The sequence below is a fragment of the Pseudopodoces humilis genome, chromosome 9 (genome assembly GCF_049639895.1).
Source record: "Pseudopodoces humilis isolate 2021_Gansu_Grassland_sample_001 chromosome 9, ASM4963989v1, whole genome shotgun sequence".
Lineage (NCBI taxonomy): Eukaryota > Metazoa > Chordata > Aves > Passeriformes > Paridae > Pseudopodoces > Pseudopodoces humilis.
In genome coordinates, this window is record NC_142208.1 from 36,191,454 (window position 1) to 36,216,495 (window position 25,042).

Here is a 25,042-nt window from a genome sequence, read left to right on the forward strand (position 1 = left end):
ATCTACATGAAGACACTACATTTGGAATTAATGAATAAATTAATTAATACCCAAGGGGGACTTTAAGAAGTTCATCCTGGTGACTCTACAGTGATGAGCTGGTCTTTCATCCACACACAAGAGAAGAGAGGATTTACACTCATATGGGATGGTTGAATTCCCTCTGATACCCTATTTCAGGAGAGCTTCCAGGTCAGACGGTGCCAAAGCACAGGTTGGAAGGCTTAGAAGGTTGTAAAATCACTAAACTAGAACTAAATTAGTGTTCATACTCAAGAAGGATGGTCTTAAATAATTAAATAATTCTGGGGATGATCCATACACCATGCTCAACTCTGCTCTAATTTCCCTGCCTGCAAACACCTACAGCAGCAGCTGCTCCATTTTGGGATCTGCTCCACCACAACCCTTTGCACAGCAGGGACCACAGCCGTGCTGACAGGAACAGCCATGGCAGCTCTGGAGAGAGAGACGCACATGTGACCTGAAATCCTTGAATGACTGCTTAAGGCAGTCTAATTTTAAAGAGGTTACACCAGGGACTAATGACAGAGCTTCTCTTTTTTTTGTTGTTTGTTTTATAATTTTGTAGCAAATTTGCTGCAGCTCTTTACTGCAGACCATTTAAAACCTCACACTTTTCTTGGACAGCTATGTACAACTCAAATTATGTTCTTGTCCTAGAATATCAACAATAAATTCACCATGATTTTTTCCCTCCCCACATTTTTCAGATTACATAAATTTTAGCTGACCAATTCTTTTCATGCTAAAATATATTATGAAACGTCATTTCTGTTATAAAAGCTAATTGATAGTGTGATTTGTTATGTTGCTGAGACATAATTCAGAAAGTTATTTTAAAGCCCTTGATACATGGAATAGCACTAACTGCTTAATATTTCTTGTATGAATGAATACAGTGCATGGGAATGATGTAGTGCCACGTAGATGAAATATTTTCAGAAGCTCTTATTCTTGTTGTTTGGGCTTGTGCCAATGTCATTTGATGAGAGAGCTCATATGTCCTAAGGTGTATCTACTGTAATTCATTTCTGGGTCATTAGCTGGTAGGATTTTTTTCCTCCAGGCTGCTGAATATAATAAAAATTGAGAGCACATAGTCAAATAAATGAATACTTTAGAATACACATAAAAATCAGATAAGTATTTTTAATTTTAAAATATTTTAATTTAATCTTTTTATTTCGCTAAAACGATTACTTAATATAATAAAAATAATTTCTTACCCTTGTGAAAGTCCAGATGGAGTACTGCACCTAGTTCAAGAGTCCCCAGTATAAGAGCAAATCCAGAAAAGGCCACAGAGCTGTTCTGAGGGCTGGAGCCCCTCTGCCCTGGAGCCAGGCTGGGACACCTGGGGGAGCTCACCTGGACAGGAGAAGCTCCAGGGAGAGCTCAGAGCCCCTTGCAGGGCCTGAAGGGGCTCCAGGAGAGCTGGAGAGGGACTGGGGACAAGGGATGGAGGGACAGGAGCCAGGGAATGGCTCCCAGTGCCAGAGGGAAGGGATGGGTGGGATATTGGGAAGGAATTATGTTGGGAATGTTATTAAGGAAAACCACAGGAAAACGAAGAAAGCAAAAATTATTAACCATTTTATTTATCACTAACTTGTTTTCTAATTAAACTACAAGTACTTCCATATAAAACAATGAGTTCATTCAGCATAAGGTCGCTTGGTAAATCTTTTAACTATCTTCCTAGTGAATCATCCATGTGAAAATAAAATACATCATGGAAACATTTTTTCAAATGGAAGCACTGACATTGATACATTCCAATTTCATTCATGCATCAAGGCTGAAAAATACTAGCCCACTTTTCTTTAACTTATGTTGGTACTTACCATATTTTTAAAGGATTCACCAAGTTAAAAAACCCTTAGAGTACTAACTGAAATTTCTGAACTATATATTCTATTTTCCTGACACTAACTCTGATATCAAACTGTTAACATCTGAAACAGAAACCAACAATGTGAATATCTTCTTAATCTCACCTCTCCTTAGATCAGTGTAGGTATTCCCAGCATGAAAAGATTGACACAAATTACATCAGAATCATGTGGGGTAAACCATAGAGCACACAATTAAAAAATGATGGATGAGTTGCAGGAAGATCCAAGGAAGTGCAAACAGTCTGCTCTTCTATTTTGTCTCCAGGAGAGCTGTGAGAATCTGCATCCACTATAAAAATACATTAAAAAACATTGTTATTTCTGATTATGACTATATATAAGAATGCTGTAAGTGCTGTCATTTAACACATCTTCTCCTTGATTAATACTTGTGGTTCTTTTACATTCTTTTAAAAGTATTAACAACTGTCACTATATTGAAGAAGCATTTTCTGAAAGAAAAACAAAACTAGGAAATATTTCTGATCTGAGTTCTTTCTTCAATTCTATGACAGCGCAAGCTATAAATAAACCTTATTTTGAAAGGTAAGTCCTATACACTGAAAAACAGCAGTATAATTTTATAGACAGTATATTAGAAATTGTTTTACTCAGAAATTCTTCCCCACTCTCCAACCAGATGCCAGATATTTCTTATGTCTAGTATGCCCTGTACAAAGCAGACTGTCTAAAATCACGGCAGCTCCTACTGATCCTTTTGCAGTTTATAATCCCGTACCATTTATATTGTTTATGTTGTGCTCCTCATGTACCTTGTTAGTAACACTACTTTATTTTTCCTGTGGAGAAAACATTTTAGCTTTTGGTCAGCTATGTCAAAACCTCCTCAAAATTTTATTTATATAAAATACAGCTACTCCAATTATGATATTGTATCAGTGGTCTTCCAGCTCTCAGCTCTTTTAAGGAGTTTCTGAGAAAATTGTAGTAGCTTATACCCATGAACTATCCATCTAAAGGTTCTAGTTAGTGCTTACAGCCAATCTTTCATACTAAGCCTTTTAATTCTTACTTTCAATGGAATCCCTTCTCCTGTGATTTCTGCTATTCTGAAGAACACGAACTGTCTGCCCAGTCATTTTACCAAAGCTCAGCAAATCTGGAAAGAAATGTTAGTTTCTGTGAGCTTTTATTTTAAGTTTTGAAAGTTTTGAAAAACAAGAAAATATCAACAATACAGCCTGGTGCTTTCACATTTAAAACTTAATGGAAAAGGATACCATTACAGATTTAAGCAATGTATCTGTGTAGATGTAAGTTAAATCCAGGGGATTTTTTCCCCATAGTTTATGTAACTACAGATGGCCATGTCCTAGGGTACTGCTTCTCACCATATAAATCCTATTCTTACCATATGACCATCAGCAAACACCCCAGCAAACCTGTTTTAAGTAGGTTACTGTTCTGTATGAAAGATCAACCTGTCACCCACATGACGGCTCCTGCATGCAGTTCACCCCCTATGGAAACTCCAGGCAGAATTTGGGAAGGAGCAAAGAAAGAAGAGACGGGAGACAGGTAGATACAGCCAGTCCCTGAGCGCACACACGCGAGTGCCTGAAGCAATTCGAGCCCAAGCTGACACAAACACAAACACTCACTCTCAAACAAGGTCTCCAGCCTTTCTGCATTCTCCTCCAAGCTTGTGTACCACTGGGGGGCTATGACAGAACCAACACCTGTAAGGCTCAGAAGCATTGCTGTCTCTGTTGGTCTCTCTAGAGCAATACGCAGACAGCTAAAGAAGATCAGAACGGCAAGATCAATAAAAGGAAAATGTACATAATGTATAAAAAATATAACCAAATATACAATGCTTTTTAATAGAAGGAGAAGGAATATCAGAGTGCATTTTCTTGTATGCTGAGCATAAAATGTTTTCTAACATTCATACAGCACTTTGAATTTAATACAGTGAATTCAGGTAAACTCTCTACATTTTTTCGTGATGCAATTTTACCATGGGGTTTACTCTCTTTCATTTTACTATAGTTCTGGACATCTCTGGAAATCAGAAAGGAGTAGTAACACCCTAACTTTTACAAAACATTGTAGAATAACAATTTTATAAGGCAGTCAAAATACTGGGAATCAGGTGTGAAAATGCATGTTTAGACATAAAATATTGCAGGAACCGAAACCTTGTCCTTTGTCATAAGTATGGCGTTGATTTGGAGGCTTAAAAGTGAATCACGTGCAATGTGGGATTTGAGTTTTTACTGATGAATATTTCAGTAGGTATCTTTGGCATAATTACTTTAGTCATAAAAGGGGAGTGATACTCTATGGTTGAAAGTAAAAACATTGCAGTAAATAAAAAGTTGCATTTTGGTTTTATTCAGATCTGCTTTTCATAGTAACTTCATCAAAATATAAGTAAACGATAATATAAGTTTTCTGCAAACTTTTGGGGAGATGTTGTCTGATTGTCTATGGAGTTTATGTGACTCATTTTTAAATTAATGTTATTCTAAATTTTCAGAAAGCTTTTAGACTTAAACATGTAACTCTTATTGATAAATTCACCAAACTATTAAACTGAGACTTCAAAATTTTTGAGTTTGAAAAACTAAAACTAGTTTAAGGAATTGTGTTTTGGTTTATTTTAGGAAATGGCTGTTTGGGATCAAAAACAAGGATCATAAACAGGAGTTTGTTTATCCACTCAGACATCTGCATATTTACATATCTAGGTATGTGTATAACCTATTTTACACACAACTGGAGTTAACTTATGCATTGTTGCACTAACTAAACAGTATTTTTAGAGAATTTGTTTTCTATTTTTTCTTCATGGAATGAATAGTTAGAAAAGCCAAGAAATATTTATGTCCCCAGGGTGTGCTTTGTTCACTTGCTGCCCAGGCACACTGTTGGCTCAGCCCCAAGTGCCTTTCTGCAGGGCTGCAGCCACCCCTCTCCAAGTTTACACTTGTGTCCAGCATTACTTCATCACCAGTGAAGAGTCTGTCATTTGCTCTTGTTAAATTTCATGTCACTGTCAATTGCCCAATGCTCCAATCTATCTACATCCCTCTGCAAGGCATCTCATCCCTCAGGAGTATGAGCAGGTAATCTGAAAATTCAGCATGGACTGAATAATTAATGAATAAAACTAAGACACTGTGGCATCTGTCAAGAATTCATAATAGACATGAAATAGAAGAATGTAAACCCTACCCGCTGTCGACTTAAAAGCAACAAAAATACTGAGATGCTTTTAAAGATAAAAAAGCGCTGCAATTAACATTAAAAAATCTGAACAGGTTATGTAATGTCATAATAATTCATTTAAACAAAAATCTGTCTGATTGTTAAACTCTTCCATGTATGAACCCTCAGAGGGACTCTTAGCAGTTTATTTGTTAAAGAAAAATTTTATATATTCAGTTAGAACATTTTGAGACTCTTGCCCTCAGACTTGTGGGGTATGTGTAATATAACAAGGTTTCTGTGTCATATTTTCTTATCATTGCCTTCTAATAGAGCTTTCATCCTATTTAGTCCTATAAATAAGCTCTTTTACTTGCAAAAGTAAAGGATAATATTCATAACTCTAAATTTTAACTTTTTTTTCAAATAATCTGCCTTATTGTGGACTTTACTGAAATTGACTTTACCTACCTTTTGTGGGTATCAGAGTTTGTAATTCTTTGGTAACTTTGCTGTGATCGTACCAGATCGAGAAGAATCACCAAACGGCATTCTAGAAAAAAATAGAGCAATGGTGTTTGCACTAACAATAATGCCCAGCATAAGAATTAAATTATTGGCTTTTTGTAAGTTAATTACTTTCTTGAACATAGTCTAAACCACCAGTACAAAATCTACGTATTTCAGCCGCAATTGTCAATTATTATGTAAATTTACACTAATGAAGTCATCCTAGTATTATTTAATGTAATTTTGCTACACTTTTCCATAGTGTTTTGCAGGATGTTTTTCCTATGCCACATTAGCATAATTGGTAATGGAGTCCACAGACCATCTTATTACAGCCAGTGACCTGTATGACCTAACTCTGTAGTTATAAACTCCTGGAAGAGTTGATGGTATGCAGGTATTGAATTCTTTTTATACCACAGCTCCTCTCCATAGCTCACAACCAAGTTACATCCCTAACATGCCTTATTTTCCTTAAAGGTTTCCAGTGAAATAACTTAGAATACTCTCAGAATTAAAATGTTTTGCCTACTGTTTGGTTTTCTGTAGCTTAGATCTGTTTCTTATTCTCCTAACACAAGCAGATGAGAAGTAAATTACTTTTCTGCCTGGAAAGTCTTTGACACATTTAAAACTTCCATCATGTCTCCTCTCAATATGTCAGTCTTTCCCCTGAAAGTATGTTTTAAATGCATATAAACTTATCAATGTGTATATATATTTATTAATAAAACTAAGCACACAAGCTGTGGTGCAGCCTTCTGACCACTGCTAATGTTCTCTAGCAATAACTTACTATGTGGTCAATATTTTTCTCCAGTTGAGAACTTTGGAATACAATGTAGAGTGGAAAATTATTTCACACAGCTTTGCACATGACACTCCTGTATAGCTACCCCTATAGACCTTTGGGGGTTTTTAACACTAGCGAGGGTACATTGTTTAATTTGTGATCCATCTCCCGAGTTTGTTCTGTAACTCTGCTCCTTAAGCAGTCATACCTTAACTTATTAATGATTACCTGATCCCTGAAGTATAATATCTCCCACTACACTTTCCCAAATTACACCCTGCATGGAGCAAGGTTAATTTGTATCATAGTCTTGCATTTCAGGATTTGTTAAAACACTGCATTCTTTTTGTCAGCCTGGTCCCATGCTCAGATTTAGCAATGATAGATTTTATTTAATCATGTAAATGTCCAAACTGAATACTTAATAATATTTGGTCTAGGTTAGAGCTTTCAGAAATCTCAGAATTAATCCTGACATATTTTAAGAGTGGGACAAAGGGCAAGGTTTAACAGCTTTCCAAAAGTTGCCAGACCTGTAAATACCTGGTCTATCGATACCTGAAACAACATCTTCAGACATGAACCATGTATATAGAAAATATATTTTCTTATTTCTTGTAATATTTACATATAAATATTTAAATCAGTTTTAAAATCAAAGCTTCATGAAGAAGCTTCCTGTTTTTCTACAGGGCTTCACAATCTGATGTGTACTCTCCTCACTTTAACAGGTCAACAAAATATAGCTATCCTGACAAATTCAGCACAACTCTGAAGTCAAACTTCTTCCAGATGTTCAAGGAAAACAGGAGAAGAAAGGAAAATTGTGAATCTGAAAAACCAGTCCTGAAAAGACTAATTAGTTGTGAAGAAACAGAAAAAAAATACCTTCTCAGAGTCTGCAAATGCAGATTACTCTGTAATACCAGAGTAATCCTTCAGCATTAACCCAGGCCTAATGGACAATTCTCGTTTGCTTCAGCAGAGACTCATCAATTTTGAAGTGGCACTGCAGAGGTTGTCCTTACCATTAAAAAATACCTTGCAACCAAATACTAAATTCCAAAGGAGAATGTTTACTGAGAAAACCATGAGATGATGACTTGATTTTTGAAACCTGAGAAATTCCAACACATGGAAGTGAAGAAGGACTAAGCTTATTTGTGAGGACTAACAAGAAAGCTGTGCAACAAAATAAAACCTACATAATACAAAGGTTTTCTGACTAAAAACCCTGGATCTAGAAAAAAGCCCTTAATTGCCAACATCAATACTGTGATAATCATACAGTAGGACATATCTAGGAAAAAAAGCTGGATTTGCTTATCTTACTTGGGATGTTCATAGCAGCCAACCAATTAAGCAACACATGAGACATGAATCTCTCCATCCCATAGAACAGAAATGCACTACAGTTTGTGAGCAGCTGCTCCCATTTAGCTTGGCTGAAAGGAAGGAAGAAGAAAGTTACTTCAATGTTACTGTTTTACAAGAATACTTTTCAGAAATTATCCATAGCAAACACTTTAGCGCTAATTACTCCAGAAATAATTATGGCAAAAGTCAGCATGCAAAACAAGAAGACAAACACGGCTGCAGAATTCTATAAGAAGTGTAGTAACTCCTATGGATCATTAATGCTATACTCTTGTATTAAAATGATTAGTCAGTAACATCTCATAATGAGCAAGAGGCATAGTGTATTTTTAGATAAATGCCAGCCTCTCCATCAAAAAAATCCCAAAATTTAAACAAAATCATTGATGCATGTATTGTACAGCTTTAAAATACAGTCTTTGTTTAACATTCAAAGGGAGTAGTCATGTATATACCCACCAGAACACGAGCAATTAGTTTGTGAAAAGAGATGTGGATAATCAGGTTAGCTGGCAGCAAAAACTGCAATTTGGTAATAACTGTATATAACTGTAATATAACTGTAATTTGGTAATAATGCTTTTCACTGTTACAAAAAAATACTAGAGTACCTACTCAGTGGTATTAGCTAAGTAGAGAAAATTCCAAAGGACTGACTGCTAAACTAGCAGCTAGGAAGGAAGGTCCAGTGATGGCCATGTTGTCTCATAGGGCTTGTCACTGTTTGACCTCTTGAGATCCCTTTTATTCCTCTATGGCTATGATCTTAAAAGTAAAGCATTTCTTTAATTTCTATATAATTTCTTATATAATTTCTATAAAAACTACAAAGTGTGTTTATGAGTAGACTCCATAAAATGGTATTAGCTTCATGATCAATGTTTGAAATTGGAAACTGTGTGATGTACCTTCACTACTCTGCTTCTGAAATCTGCACTCCCATTTACAGATGACTGAAGGTGCACAGAGATGCTATGGTTTTACTACTTGGATTTAAAAAAAAATAATGAGCAAAATCAGAAATTACACTTACGCTCACATATGTGTATTCATCAAAGACTGCACCAGATGACTTTCTATCAAAGTTAGATTATTTGCATATACAGCAAGTTTGACAAAACCAACCTGGCTAAATCATTTTGTGGCACTTTATTTCAGATCCCTAAAATGTTCTGTCTATAAACCTAGATCTGTGTTTGATACAACAACAATAGTTTAAACTATGTGTTTATCAGCTCAGCAAAATGTGACCTTATTTTATGAACAATGTCTCTGACAACAAGCACAATTTTAAACAAGAAATACGGATAAAACAAGAAAGCAGATAGAATATTACATACCTTGGAGCACACATATTGCCAATGACACCTTCCCACTGCAGTGTAAATAGGTCATGGTATTTTTCTAGGATTTCCTTTATTTTGTGGGAAGGACTTGAACCTTCTGTAACAAGAGAATTTCAACATTATGAATGTAACATACTACAAACTATATTGGGCAATCTCAACTTCAACAACTTTAAAATGTCACTATCATATTTAGGGGGTTTTAGGTCATCATTAGATTGAAACCTAAGCCTGGCTTTTAAAATTAAAACAATTGTGACGTTTTCAGAGTAAAATTGGGATGCCCATTTGAAAGGTGTCTTTTATAATGAACAAGGATTATTTGGTAGATAGGTTAAGGACACAAAGAAAAAAATTTAGATGCCCCGAAAAAAGGATAAAGAACTGCAAACCAGTACTGCTCATACGGTTCTGTTGCAGAGGCTCAGAGAGGACGTGGGGGGATAAACTAACTGAGTTTCCAGAGTCCTGATTTCAGAAAACTCTTCTCTCCAAGGATATTGCACATTTAATGATGAATAATTTTCTCCTTTTGACTACATTTTCATACTAGTGTAAGTTAAAAGGTACACTCTAGAGTCAGATATTGAGCACATAAAGTGTTTTACATTGAACTGCTGTGAAGGAGAACTGCAAACGCATGGAGACACACTCTGTTATGCTACTGATTGTTCTGTAGCTTCTTTTGCATTATGTTTAGACTTCATAACTACTTCAACACCTGAAGGGAGCCAACAAGACAAATGGAGAGAGACTATTTACAAGAGCATGTAGTGACAGGACAAGGGTGTATGGCTTCACACTGAAACATCATTGGTTTAGGGTAGATATCAGAAAGAAAGTCTTTCCTGGCAGGGTGGGCAGGCCCTGGCACAGGGTGCCCAGAGCAGCTGGGGCTGCCCCTGGATCCCTGGCAGTGCCCAAGGCCAGGCTGGACATTGGGGCTGGGATTCCATTCCTGGGTTATTGGAAGGTGTCCCTGCCTGTGGCAGGGGGTGGAATGAGATGAGCCTATAGGTCCCTTCCAACTCAAACCAGTCTGTCTTTCTGTGATTTAACTAAAAACCTCCATTAACTGTGATACCAGTACAGGTACTGTTACACCATTTACAGGTGATAAGCTGTGCTGTTCTGACGAAATGCAATGCTTTTTTGCCAACATCTTGATGTCATGACTTCATTTTTTCTACGAAACAATTGTAAATGCCATGGGTAGACTGTGAATAAATTATTTCATTTAGATTACCTGCTTCTCTTCCTTCATTATAGGGGTCAACAATATCTGATGAACAGTTAATCATAAATAATATTATTCAAATAACAAAAGAAAGAAATTTAGCTGGTACACTTAGCCAATAGGTTATGAAAGGATACATTTAAAATTACGTGTATCAACAGGCAAGCAATCAGAAGGTAGATCATGATTCATTGGTGCCTACAATTGAAAAGAATACGTATTTTCTTATGTGTTAAAATTTCAATTAAATACTAACAGCATTGCATACTTGGTGTCAAACAACTAAGAGAAAGACCTCAAACAACAAAAAAAGTTTGAATCTGGGCTTAAAAGCATCATGGTACTCAACTGTCAGTGGAAATTAATAAACTAATCTTCATTAGCTACAGTGCATATACATCTATTACACATATATACACACACGTGTGCACATATGGAGATATATATGCAAATATAAATACAGATTTATAAAAACATATGTATTCACTATATAAAATGCAATATTTTGTTGTAGAAATTATTTTCAGTAACTTTAAGCAGTTTAATTTGTGGCCTATTAAATATGCCCCATTTATGAAGTGTGATTTTTCAAAGAAAAAGCCCCTGCAAATTCAGCAGGAAGCAAGATTCTTATGAACTTATGTGACATTCATTCCACTTCAGAATTCTAGCACACATAATGAGCTTCTGTGCAACCCACTTTCACACTTCTCTATGCAAGTTCTCATTTACAAAAAAAAGTTGAAAGTTCACCATTTGGGCATTCTTTTTCTGATGAGCTTTTGTGTATTTTTCTTTAGATACTTCAACTTTTTTTTTAAATTCTGTTTCTGTGAAAATAAAAAAAATATATAATTAATATATAGGCAGTTTTAGCAAGTAAATGTCCTTGAAAGACTATGTACATTTAATATGATGAAGTAGTAGTAGTAATAGTACTACTACTAGTAATAATAAAAATAGTAAGCAGAACAACGTATTGAAATGAAAAAATAAAAATTCATTTCAAAACATAGCAGGGTAAGGACATTACCCAAACCTTCCAGCCTAAAAATAAAGGCTTTAAAGTGGAAAACAAGGAGGAGATGTGACCCCTTAGACATGAAAATGCTTCATTACACTGCCAATTTTGGATAGAGTTAAACAGTCATCATCAAAGCATTTTCTAAGTCATTTACCATATCTATTAATTGCTATGTTAATGTAATAACTGAAGTTTCTGTGGGACACACAGAGATCTAAAGGAAAAAATAAGCTTAATATTTGAATTGGATTTATTTTAAAAAAAAAATTCTTTAAGGGAATTTTAAAAAGCACAGAAAACTGTCTTATGTTTCTCACCATATATACAATTATCACTCAGAATACATCTCAGCCAGTTATCACTGAGTGCCCTGGAAGTTCATGGAAGCTTGAGATACACATTAAAATCATATTGCTCATGTTTCCTCATTCAATGGCCTCTGTCATAATTGCAAGGACAGAGACTTTTCAACTATGCCTCCTCTCATTCATCTACTTCTAAAATTATGCAACCATAATCAGTTCCACTCTGAAAAGGGAAAAACAGAAAATATTCTAATCTCAGACCACTTACAGTTCTTTCCCTTTAGAAAAAATGAGTGAAATGGAAAAAGAGAGATCAGGTTATACTGGAGGCTAAATATTACTAAATATTACAGATATGGACACAATACAAGAACCTCCTGGAACAGCATACTTTCATGGTACAGAGTGAGATTTTTTACACTTGGTCTATTTTTTATCTTGGACCAACTAGTTTTAATAATGTGGTTTTCCCTACATATGAGAAAAATGCAGCTTAACATTTTTATTATAGAAAGTATCTTTGATTCATACAAAAATGGCTTAGTACCTGCATTTATTACTCACTTCTAGATCTAAGAAATGAATTTTACGATGCCATAAAGACAAGTTTACCAACTTTCCCTTACTTAACCTCATTTTGCTGAAGGGCTCATGTAGGGTGTGTCAGCAGTAGGGAAGGCTCATAAAGCCTGTGTAGATTTGATTTTTCCCAGGTGTATCACAAGAACTGAGAGGAAAGTATTTCAGAGAGTAAGATTTTAGATTTGGTATTTTAAGCAAAGTCTAATAGCAATATTAAAGAAAAGTTACAGAAGTGCAAATTCTTACTTCCTTTTTTTTCATTGCAGCTGAAAATAGCTTTGAAATTTTAACAATATGCGTGTAAATGTGTTTATAATTTTAGATTCCACTGAGTTTTACATAATTCTTTAATGTGTCAAGGTTATTTTAAATTAGCTACCGCTGCACCTATAATCAGCCTGTACTTTCTTGAAAAAAGTCTACTGCACTATCTAGTCCACCTAAAATACTGGAAACATATTGTGTGTGCTTGTCTTTCAGTAAAATAGACACCGTAATTCATATTTAAATTTTTAAGTATCATTACGCCAAAGGAAAAAATGTTTATCCAATAGTACCTGACTCAGTCCAATGTAGTCGATTGTAGAGAAGCTGGAGAGAAAAATCTCTGGAAACAGAACTTATTCCTTCCTCTTTAAATATACTCAGAGCTTCCAAAGGCAATTCCATAAATAACGCATCCCATAGTAATACCACACACAATCCTGAATCCACAGGTGTATCTAAAGAGATGTGACAGGACATGACTGAGATTTAGATATCAGTTTCTATATAAACAATTGCAATTAGATGTAAAAACCTGTTTCCTGCATTATATGACACATGGACTTCACTGTACTGTGGATTAAGAGCATTAAGAAAAAAATATTTCTTTTTATATCATTACTCTTAAGATGTACTCAAATTCCTATGCACTTGTTAACACCAGTTCTTCAGAGGGAAAAATATCCCTGTATTAATAACTAACCATCTCAGGTCCAAGTCCAAGTATATGCAATACACTCAGGAAAACAGTGCTTGGAAATACAAAATTGCCGCAGCAGTGACTGGATAAACAGAAGAGAGTTGTAAAGGAACTCTTATCCAATACCGTGTTGTTCTGTAGAAACATTTTGTTTCTGTTATTTAGGAAAAAAGTACTAAATATTATTATGGCAATATTTCTGTTCTACAGAAGAAAAGAATCTATTCTGCTCTTACATCTGTTTCTAGAGAAGGAGCAGATGCATGGGAAACAATTTATCCAGTTTTTGCAGGAGTATTCTTGAGATGTGTTTAGAGACATACTGTAGCATTAGGTTTGTATGCAAGCTAACAACTTGTGAGAGTCCATAAAGATAAAACCAAAACAAAAAAGCAAAACAATGATATCTACTGACTTAATCTTAAGTTCTTTATTCTAGCTTTTCTCCTGAAAAATTGGTTAGTGATAAAGCCGTTTCATTTAAGTGTCTACAGACTACATGATTTGGAAGACTCTAAATAGATGCAGAAGTATTGCTTCAGCATCTAAATTTGTTTTTAAAGTACTGAAATATTTGACTTGATAAAGAGAATGAAACTGAGAAAAACAATGGTAAAGCCTTTGCCCTCTGTTTTAAATAAAATTAAAACTGAAATTACTAGATTTTGGTATCTGTCCACACACATAGACACACACACACTAGGCATGGAAGCACATACCCTGCACTCCAGCTTGTTTGGTGTCCTTTTCTTTCATTTTCTTTTTTCCTGTTTCAGCTGTGGAAACTGATATACACTGGGATGCTCTGGGAAGAGGAAATTAATGGAAAATATTATCAGCTTCAATTTCTGCTTCAGTTTCAGTGAAATTTTACACAAACGACACACTCCCATTGGCGTTCCTGTCCTTTAGAAATCCTGTCTTTAAACAGTTTGACGATAATGTTGCATCTTGAGCTTAAGTATAACTGAAGCTGGAGAACAGCGCTTGTCAGATATGGCCATTAGTCTATCATACTGCTCACTCTCTTAGTCTGACATATTCTGAATAGACTCTCTTTCAAGACATGAAACATTCATTCAATAGGGTATCCTTACTAAAACCATTCCTATATTTGAGGGACTTGAGTCACAGTTCTGTTCACACCAATCATAATAAGTCAATATGTCTTACCTGATAGCAGAAAAATCAAACTGTGACAGTGTTGGTTTCAGATAGTCTTCCATAATTTCTATTATTTCAGAGAAATCTGATGTCAAATCAAGCTCAGTATCATCTATTTTCTCTGTTGGAGTCTATCACACACATAGAAACAAAAATTGGAATACTTTCAATCTCCATCTTTATTAAATACCATTACATATATAAATTTTGTTATACATTAAATCAGAGAGCAAATAAAATAATGTGAAAGATTGTAAAATGGAAAGTATAAATATAAGAAGTTGGTTTCAAAACTCCTTTATTTCAAAATTTTTATCAGCATTTTGCAAAATACTCTAACATTAGAATTACTAGAAGGTGTCAATACTTATTATTATTTAAACAATTAAAATACTTCAGCAATTTCAATGGAGAATGGCAGAAAACTAAAGCAGAAAGAAATTATAATGTGTTCCTTCAAATAATGAGAAGAATTTGCGTAAGGGCAACTTTGAGAAGTGACCAGAAACTATATGATGAACATAGAAGAAGGAAATGAAAGCATATGGAGAGATCAGTAGAGCAAATTTAGGAAAAAAAAACCCAATCAGAATGAAGAAAACAGATAAGGAGAAAACAGAATCATATACGAGAGAAAGACATTGAAAATGGAGATTTGTAAAATCCAACCTAGATGGACACAAATCACTAACTGGACAAGTGAGCCCAACTAAATGGTGAAGAATGTTGGTATTAATGACTGAACTCCTCCTCCAAGGCTTGTGTGGCTCAGTACAGGGTGCACGCATAAGTTCTGGGAGTTTAATGCATGTGCTTTTTAAAAACCTACGTCACTTGTTCTTTTCACCTGTTCAATCTGACACACTCTTATGACCTTTTTTTTTACTTACCCAACTACAGCAATCTTTACAAACTTGCCACTACAACAAAGGCTGGCCACAGGCAAGAGAAAGTTATTATCATCACTTCAACCATCTGCAATACTCTGTATTTTAACAGAAAGATGCTAACATGATGACTAAAACAGAATTATAATTCAAAAACCGGATTTGTCAATGCCCAGGGTAACCCAAAGTGTTATTGTATTCTTTATCTGTGCCCAAAATTGTCACTGTTTCTTTCAGGTCACACAGCAGGAACCAGAACCAAGGGGCAGAGGAGTTCCAGTCCCTTGTAAAAGTCAGAGTCCCCCAAGCAGAGCTCTCTTGCCTTTTGACTTTTGCCATAGAGTTGAGGCAGTGCAGATGGAGGCTCCCTTTTTGGGTTTTCTTTTCTGTTTTTTTCAGGGGTTGATATGAGTGGGTTTTTTTTCCAGAGGCTACATTTCACAGTCCTGGACATCCTCAGGGCAAATTCCACAAGTGCCTGTTGGCAGCCACCATCAAAGCAAGATGAGCAGAGCGGCCCTGCTCCTGTGGTCACCCCAGCCCGCCAGCAGTGCCTGGCCAAGGTGAGAAAGAACCAAGTTTCCCCAGCCAGCTGCCCTGCTGTCTTCTCCTGAGAGGAAGGCGAAGGCCCAAGCTCCAGCCCTTGACCAAGTGCCAGTCTCCAGCATGGTGGCTGCCTTTATTGGCAGAGTGGCCACTGGTGGAGAGGCTGGGGCGTTGATGCCATTTTCCCTTTGCCTCCCCCCACTCCGTACTGGGGTCCCTCCGCCACTGTGAGCTCCTCTTTGTCCCCGGGGAGCCCAGGAGATTTCAGCAACTAATGAGTATTAATGTTATTTCTGCCTATTGCTCTTTCATTTTTTAAGCTGTTATTTTTTCATTTATATCTACTCATGTTCGTTTCTCCTTAATGGTGGAAAGGGATTGGTTAAAGCTACAAGGGGAGGTTAACTCATTTTAGAGTGTCCATCTCTTATAATTGTCTTAAACCAAGATGGTCAAATTAGTGTAATTAAAACCATGAAAACTTGTACAGGAAGTTCAAGATGATCTGCATTTTTAACCTTTATATTAATAATGAAAATAGGCCAATACCAGCTTTTGTTAATGCTACATTTCACAGTGAATTTTCTTTGGAATTGTAAAACCTGAGTTTATCTAATGAAGCCAAAATTAAAAGTAAAATGCTAGGATTTCTATTTGTACATTTCATGTGTAGAAAATTTTCTGTCACCTAGGAGATAACCAGTGTGAAAGCTGTAGGTTTTTTTCAGTACCTTTATGTTGCACAACTTGCACTCACTGACTGTGATAATGTTATTATAGAACTGAACATTCCTGCAGTTACAGTTACAGAAAACTTTTATCATCTAGAAGTTAAGAGTGTTCTACAAACCTAGACTCCGCCAAAACATGTCCTTGAAGGAAAATTTTGTGACTGTCTTGGATCAACTGCACCCTGACAAAGAGCTACAGTGCAGAAGTTATTGTATGTCCCAACAGAAAACTTTTCTGTATTGGAAATCAGTAATAAATCTCTGGCTAAGGTAGTCTTATTTTAATTAAAGGGTTACAATCTATGATCCTGTTCTTTTCCATGGAACAGCAGGGACTTTTATGTCATATGAAAGGCAGGGTACAAATGCAAATGCAAATCTCTGAAATACGGCACATTTTCAAGTAAACTGATCCCAACTGCATCATTTCAATTCTGATAAACTACTGAACATTTCAAAACTCCTGAATGACAAATACAGCAACAATAGCACAATAAGATTAAATTTTGAAGCAGAGTACAAAGAATATAGTAACTGTGAAGACTAGGGATGACGCACTCGGAATGAACTGAAAAATTCTGTGTAAAGAATGTCTATCATAGTTTTAGTACGTATTTTCCACCCGGTTTTAAATATAAGGTAATAAAATATATTACCACATCTGTTTTGGAGACACACTCTTGAGAGTTCTGAATAACAGGTTTTTTAGGATGATTCTTCATCTTTTGCTGCTTGTAAAGTCGCATTTTTTCCAACAAAATATGAAACATATCAGGGTTCACAGGAAATCGAGAGACTTTTGCTTGCACTATTAAAAGAAGGATAACACCCTCTTAAGAGTCTTCTTGAGATGTATTTGTACTTGAAGAAATGATTGTACAAACATCATCAGTTTCTAGTTGTGGTATTCTTTGAAAATTAAATCTAGATTATATACATATAAACACAAAATATATAGAGATGTGTACAATGGAAAAAACTATTATTATTATTATTTATAACAACTTTGGCCTTCAAATATAAACAAAAATTATCTAAATTGTGACTAGATACATGACATCTGATAATGAAACATATATTTATGAATTTATGTCCCTTGCTAATTAAGAAGAGTTGAAATTATTTTAAAATTTTACAAACTGCAACAGTGAAAGATATGAGCCTTCTCATAACTTCAGTGCAATGATTTTTATTTCTTCAAAAGTAAGAGGTACTTACCCCTTCGCTTAGTGAGTTTTCCTTTCTGCTGTGCAGTACTTACTTCAGCCATCCTAATCAATGAACTGTACAACTGTGATCTGTGAAAAGAAGAAAAGTGCTGAATAGATTATTTGGCTGTCTAGCTTTGTTTATATGACTCAAATTTATTAGGTGAGTAATTATTGCCCTCTAATTTAATGTGCTCACCAATACTGTCATGATGCAGTAACTACCCCCACCTTGGGTGCAAAAACCTGCAAATTCCTGGAACAAACAGAGTAGTATGGTAAATTCTTTTATTACTGTATAATCAATAAGGTAGATTTCTATTTGTTCCATTACAAGTTTTAAAAACTTGTAAAATTGGTGAATGCCCTTATTGTCAGCTGCTATAGCTCAATTTATGAGCTAGTTTATTGCAGCTAATTAGGCTGCAATAATCAGATAATTGGTGGCTTTATAAAGTTAAATATGACCCCTTCAAACATTTCCAAGAGCATAAGCAATAAAAGCAGAAACTCTTAACAGAATTTAGGACAGATATCAAGAATGGCCTGAAACCTTTCAAGCGACTCTGGAGATTTAAGAGATAATTAGGGAAACTGAAAGAACAGAAAACATACAACTGAGCTGCAGGCAGTTTTATCTATATATTAATTAGTGCATTATCCTAAAATTCAAGTCCATAAAAATATTCCACCATGTAAATAAAGATTATAATTGTAACAAACAGTACAAAATCAAAATTATTAAACTTTATACCTGTCTTCTGAATGCTGGAGAATAACTATGCAGAAACTGGCCGGCAATTCATCCACTATATTAAAATGTTCAACAGGAATGCAGAGGTTTCTCCATGCCTGTACAGTAGTTCAGAAATCCTATTATTTTTATAGACTTTATAAACCCCATTCTCAATGCTTTCATTAGAAAATTGATAGTAATTCTGGGAAAGAATTCAGACACTCAGTTGTGCCAGGACAGTAGGCTCTGTGCAAACAACAGGAAATTCTGCTTCCCTGTGAGGGAAGCGGGCACTGGAACAAGTTGTCCAAGGAGGCTGTGGAGCCTCCATTCTCAGAGATAATTCAGAAGCCACCTGGACATGATCATGGACAACAAGCTCTAGGTGACCCCTGTTTGAGCAGAGGGGTTTACAAGATGACCTTCAGAAATTTTTTCTAACCTCAGCTATTCTATGATCATGTAATTTTTGAGCAGTGCAGAAGAACATATAAATATTATTTAAAACAAATTACAACTAGTATCTTAGTCCACTCTTCATAGCAACATGACTTTTATGGCCACTACACAATTTCTGAAGTTAAAATGCTATCAAATACTAGCAGAGTATTAGCAAAGGAAATTAGTAGAATAATTCATAGTAATATTTATATTTGAAAAAAATTTTGCTAGAGACACTTCACCAACAAGTACTATATAAAATTGTATTTGGTTTATGTGGCAAGATTTTGGTAGCAGAGGAAGGTGCAAGGGTGGCTCTTAGAATCTCAGAATTGTTCAAGTTGGAAAAGCCCTCAGAGACCATTGAGTCCAACTGCTCTCTCAGCACCACCAACCCATGTCCTGTATAAACACATATATCTCTCTGTGTGCATTTATTTATCATATATATAAACCCCTAGTAAGTAGCTCTGAAAGTTACCATCGAATTAGCAGTCAGTTGCTGTTCCACACGTTTTAGAAGATCACTTGTGTTTCTGTGTTGTTTTAACTGATTCTGAAGATGCAGCAATGCTGCCAGCTGAGAGCTGCTGGTGTTGGATGTTGCAGTTAGAAGGATACTCTTCATCATCATAGACACTGAACAAGTCTGTAAAATTTTTACATCTATTTATTTTCCTTCACAAAAATAAAACAAATAAATATATACACTAGGTTTTTTATAACATATATCTATGTTGAAGAGAAGTTCTCTTCCATGAAAGGTGAGATGAACCAGCAAAGGACTGCTGTTTGTTCTTACAGGTTAATGTAAACAGTCTGACAACAACTAAGGAAGATTCCTTAAATACAAATAGCTGGAATTGATTTCTTAGTCTACATTTATCATCAAGGACTTTTCATTTATCATCATCTTTTCTTTCAGCAAACACACTAATCCAGTCCTTTGAACTAGGAACTATGAGTTATTTGTTCCTGAAGCAGGGGATATAAGCCCTACAGCCATTCTGCATATTCTCTTTGATGGAGGCACATATTCACATGCATAGACCTTCAAGTGATCAATGGGACCGTGCTGGGCAGGTATCGATCTGACAAACTGAATGTAAACTGAATTATCCACTTCAAAATAATGATTGAACAAATCCAGAGAAACATTTTTTAAATTATCTGTTAGGGAAGGATGAGACTGTATTTTGTGGCAATGTCTTATCTTTGCAAACTAAAATATAGTAATTCATTCCTATTAAACTTTATTCCTTGTATGCCATAATCAATGAAAATGTCAGGTCAGACACAACAGATAACAGAATTGTTAAAAAAAAACACTGATCAAATGTTCTGAACTCAGAAAATACATATTTGATGACCTATATTACACACTGGTTCTTACACAGAACCCTGTATGTGTTCTGTATGACCAATTTGCAGACTATCCAAATACAGTTTAGTTTACGCAACTTCAAACATCCTCCCACTGAAAAGCAGCACAGCTGTTAGTTGTCTTACCTGATGAAGTGACAAAAACTGGCTGGTTGAAATTGGATCAAACTGTTGAAAGCATTCAGCCATTTCCAAACTAGCATGAGCCAGTACATCGGTAACATTATGACTGAATGCAACAGCCATGGACTGTAACAAAGCCTCACTGGATTGAGAAAGATACTTTTGAGCCATCCTTTGTTGTGTCTAAATGATAAAAATAAAAAGCTTTATATTAAAATTGGCTATTATTAAGTATTTGTTACATACACCAATTACAGCATGTTAGAGAAGATATATATTGCTTTTTAATGAGTCATTTTAATGCATTTTAAAGCACTTAATGTATGATCAAAATATGCAAATACTGATTATTTTTTTTTTAAGACACCAACATTGGTTATACAACACTAAAAAATATTTGGTTTATCACAGAAATTTCTTTTAATATAAAGTGTGTACTCAGCAGAATGGACTTTAAATTCCAGGCAATATGAGCAGTTCAGAATCAAGGATCAATAAAACTGTTTCTGTGGAGAGTTAACCATATTTAGTCCAAATTAACCTACAAATCCCTTAACTCAGGTATTTATTGATTTTACTAGCAACACAAACTGTACGTTCCCAATTCCTAGTGGGCTTTCAACTGCAGTAATTAAGAGATCAGCTCACTGAATTTCACAAATGTTTTGTGATAGAAGTAATTTCTTTCTTTGTTCCCAGCCTGCAAAATATTATGCTCCCTCAAAAAATCATATCTGTGAGGGAGAAAGAAAATGCCTGCTCATCTAGTCGTTGTTGCTACAAGCTCTATCAGTGGGAAACCACTGAAAGAGAAATTCTTTCTTTCTGGGGGAAGCTCATTCAAGAGCTCCCACACAATCTACCGAGGAGCAGGACAGAGCTACACAGCAGAGAGTGATGGAAAGCTGTTTGCTGCAAGGTATTTTGTAGATTTTTATCTTTTTTAAGATCCAGTTTTTGTCGCAACATTTCCATTATCAGTTTAAACAGAACAGATAAGCTAAATTTTAAGCTTATGGATAAGCTGTTATTCCATAAAAAGAAAGCACTCAAATTCTAATGCAAGCTTATAAAGTAATATACCTTTAATTCCTGTATTTTCCTCCTATACTTATCATTATGACTTTTTTTAGTCGATAAACCATTCTCTGTCATGCTCTGTTCACTGCATTCAGCTGAAGTAAGTGAAGATTTTCTGATGTCTGATTTAACATCTTCCTACCCATCACAGAATAAGAAAAGGAACAATTAATCACTCCATTAAGTAAGGCAGGCTTCATTTCTGTTGTGAAAGTTTATGTGAAAACAGAATTAAATGAAATCACTACCTCGATCCCTTCATGGTGAGAGATTTAGTAATACTATCAACCATCAAAATTTCGTAGTATGTTATGAAGGCAATATGACCAACATAAACTAAAAAGACCCCCCCCATACAACCTCTAAGAGTTTGACTTTCTCATATTTGTCTTCCACTCACTTCTTCTAAAATTTTTAATTCATCATTGAATTTAAAATGCCCCCAAAAACTCTCCTTTTTCTATGTAGGGTTCTTTCTATTACACAAAAAAAACTTACAAATCCAAGTTTTTAACCTACAAATCAATACTTCTTGAGCACATGGATTCAGAGACCGTACGTCGCTCACCCTTTAAGGCATTCAAGGAATTTTTCTATCTCTCTTTTGAAAATAATGTAATTAGCATATCTCACAAACAAATCAAAAATTAGCTAAATGAAGACAGCCTGTAGGCAGAAGCATGTTTTTTGAAGTTATTCATTTTGCCATCTATTTTTATTATGGCTTGCATGCAGTATATAAAGCCTTACTCTACATAAAGAGCAGCTTTTATACAAATGTATACAGAAAAAAATATTAGAGCAGATAAACTTTACACAGAAAAATAAATATAACTGAACAAAAGAATGCATACCATAACATTTGGCTTCCAGTAAATCTCTGAATATACAGGATCTACATTAATGGCAAGTAAATGAAGGGTTTTTCCTGTTAGATACAGGCATTTGGATTTGATGTTGGGGCAGCCTTTACAAAGATTCTGTATGTTTGCTAACTGAGCCAGTGTAATATGAGCCATGGTGCGTTCCATATACTTCCAATCCTGGTAAAATACACATTTATATTTATTTGGCCATATATCCCCACACAGACAGAAGAATGTATTTTTAAAAAATGTAAAACATGTATATCCACCTACAAATACATAAGTTAAATATGATTATACTTTCAATTACAAATTAGCTTTCTTCAATAGATACACAAACTCATTAACAACTGATTTAGAAAAAAAGTTCAATGTAATATCCATAAGCAAAATTCAACCACTGACAAGGAAAACATGGGATAAAGGGAGGGTGGCCAGTAAACCATCCCCAAGACTAAAACCACACAATTCAACCTCCATTGCTACAAAACTACTTGACTGGTCTGGGAACCCATTTCCTCAGTATTGAGAGAAGTTGTGCTATGGAAAGCCTTGATATACTTTGTGCAAGTCATAGGACTAAATCTTTTGTATTACCTGTTCTATTGCATCATCTTCAATGATTAATTCCTCCACAAATTCATGAAATGATGTTTCTCCCACATTTTTATGCTTTTTCTCATTAATGACAAGATGAAAAATATCCAAAAGAATTTCTGTAAGATTTATTTTTCTAAGAGCTAGTTGTCTCATTAATGGGATACTAACATTTTTGCTCTGAAACACAAAAGAAAGTAAAATTTTAATTTCAAGTATTTTTGCAAATTTACCTGATAAGAAATTAGAATGTTGTACTTCTTCTAACCAAAGAAACACACATTTTAGCATTACCACCTTGACAGAGCATAAATATTGCAAAGAAGATATTTAAGTAATTTAAAATAATACTTCAATGTCAAATATATTACAAGGCAATCAAAGTAGCTTCATCAAATAAGAGCAGCTGGGTTTTTGCTTTCCACATTTTATATACCTGGTACAAATATGTAATATCTAATAATACTACATACACAGCAGCAAAGTAGGATGCAGGCTTTCATTACCCAAAATACACTATTTTGAAGACAGGTGTTCTTTATTAGTAATAATGTTTTGTGAAGACTTTTTGTTTCTCCTGAGAAGAAACACATTTTAAAGAATTTTAAACTTTCAAGGTATTTAGAGAATCAAAAATATCTCAAAGTTTATACTTTATTCTTTTGTAGCTATTAGATAAATGTCAGAAATAAATAAACTTGACAAAGGTGAAACAAATCCTCTTTTCATCCCTTTTTCAAGTGTAAATTATTTTGGATGCAATATTTCCTTCTATATACAAAGAATGTTTATAATTACAAGATAATTCCTGGAAGCCCCAAATGAGATTATCCAAGAATGAGTGAATATTACAATTAACTAGGTTTCCTTTCCACAATTAAGAGGAAAAAAGTCAGTACCTCATTAAATGCAAATAAACTACAAATGCTATGAAATACTTCCTCTGTTTTGGATACTGCTCTTTGAGCTAAGTTATAAGCATCTAGATAGTGACTGTGTTTGTCTTTTTTGTTCCTTTCCTTCTTGGCAATCATCCTGAAAAAAAAACCCAAAACAACACCATAAACTCAAAAGAACTAACATAAGAAAGTGCTGATTTTTATGGCATCAACACTGTTGAACATATATAATAAAATAATAAATCAATTAATAGATTAAATAGATTAATTATAGACAAAAATATCAAATTTGTATATGTATTTTTTATTTTAGCTTTGTACACAAGCTATTTTCCAAGGTCTTATTCTTAGAACTGTACTGCTGCAATGCAAGAAGACGCCAAGAAAGACAGATGATATTCTAGACTATGCATTGAGCAGGAACACAATGGCAATATACCAGGTACAAAACAGATCTCAGCTGTTTTAAGGGATATTTCACAACAAGCTGGGATTCCAAGCTCTTTGCTTGGATTCCACGTTTTGCATTTCGACTGTTGCAGCAGTTTTTAGAGAAACATTTCAACAGTAAGAATTGTAAAAGCCTGTAAATACTAGAGAATGATTGGTGTGGCTGCCTCACCAATGGCAGTCAAAATGGCAAGTCAAAAAGCTGACTTAAGAGACCCTGACACTTTGTTTTGACCTCAAAAGAGAACAAAAGAGAGCTCTGCCTTCAGTGAAAACAATTTTGGATTCTACAATATATTTTTGAATACAAGAACACATGAAGAATGCAAACAGACATCTAGCACCAATATATAAAACCTAACAATGTTATCTGTGCTTTTCCATCTTAATTAGACTACAAAAAGTAAACAATACACTTCATGGAATAGTTCAACCTAAATGAAGTTTTCAATAGAACTATAGAGGTATGGTCCTACCTGTGAATATTTGCACATTCCAGCAGTATTTCAGCACCGTAGTATTTATGCCCTTGATGAAAAAAGTCCTTCTGAACTTTAACTAATTTATTGTAGGATTCCTGTAGAATGTGTGGCAACTGAGCATAATTAGCATTAACTGTCATATGATCCTGGGCAAAATGTATCTGAATAAGTGTTTTTCTAGAAATAAAAATGAAATACAAGATAGTCAGAAAACACAG

The 25,042-nt window shown here is 34.9% G+C and overlaps 1 protein-coding gene across 1 annotated transcript in view; it reads right to left on the bottom strand.

The window, feature by feature from the left end:
* Positions 1 to 1,669: 1,669 nt before the first annotated feature.
* Positions 1,670 to 25,042, bottom strand: part of CFAP46 (cilia and flagella associated protein 46) — a 71,980-nt gene continuing 48,607 nt past the window's right edge. Inside the window, exons 37-58 of the mRNA XM_088060029.1 lie at positions 24,819 to 25,001; positions 23,893 to 24,028; positions 22,994 to 23,173; positions 22,385 to 22,573; positions 21,534 to 21,668; positions 20,454 to 20,633; positions 19,426 to 19,593; positions 18,522 to 18,619; positions 17,778 to 17,857; positions 17,216 to 17,367; positions 14,405 to 14,526; positions 13,951 to 14,036; positions 12,825 to 12,989; positions 11,110 to 11,186; positions 10,494 to 10,554; positions 10,366 to 10,401; positions 9,114 to 9,216; positions 7,729 to 7,841; positions 5,565 to 5,646; positions 3,542 to 3,678; positions 2,953 to 3,039; positions 1,670 to 2,208 (exon numbers count right to left, since the gene is read on the bottom strand). Coding sequence (XP_087916155.1) covers positions 2,072 to 2,208; positions 2,953 to 3,039; positions 3,542 to 3,678; positions 5,565 to 5,646; positions 7,729 to 7,841; positions 9,114 to 9,216; positions 10,366 to 10,401; positions 10,494 to 10,554; positions 11,110 to 11,186; positions 12,825 to 12,989; positions 13,951 to 14,036; positions 14,405 to 14,526; positions 17,216 to 17,367; positions 17,778 to 17,857; positions 18,522 to 18,619; positions 19,426 to 19,593; positions 20,454 to 20,633; positions 21,534 to 21,668; positions 22,385 to 22,573; positions 22,994 to 23,173; positions 23,893 to 24,028; positions 24,819 to 25,001 — 2,707 coding nt within the window. The 3' untranslated portion in view covers positions 1,670 to 2,071. The remainder of the gene's footprint in view (positions 2,209 to 2,952; positions 3,040 to 3,541; positions 3,679 to 5,564; positions 5,647 to 7,728; positions 7,842 to 9,113; positions 9,217 to 10,365; positions 10,402 to 10,493; positions 10,555 to 11,109; positions 11,187 to 12,824; positions 12,990 to 13,950; positions 14,037 to 14,404; positions 14,527 to 17,215; positions 17,368 to 17,777; positions 17,858 to 18,521; positions 18,620 to 19,425; positions 19,594 to 20,453; positions 20,634 to 21,533; positions 21,669 to 22,384; positions 22,574 to 22,993; positions 23,174 to 23,892; positions 24,029 to 24,818; positions 25,002 to 25,042) is intronic.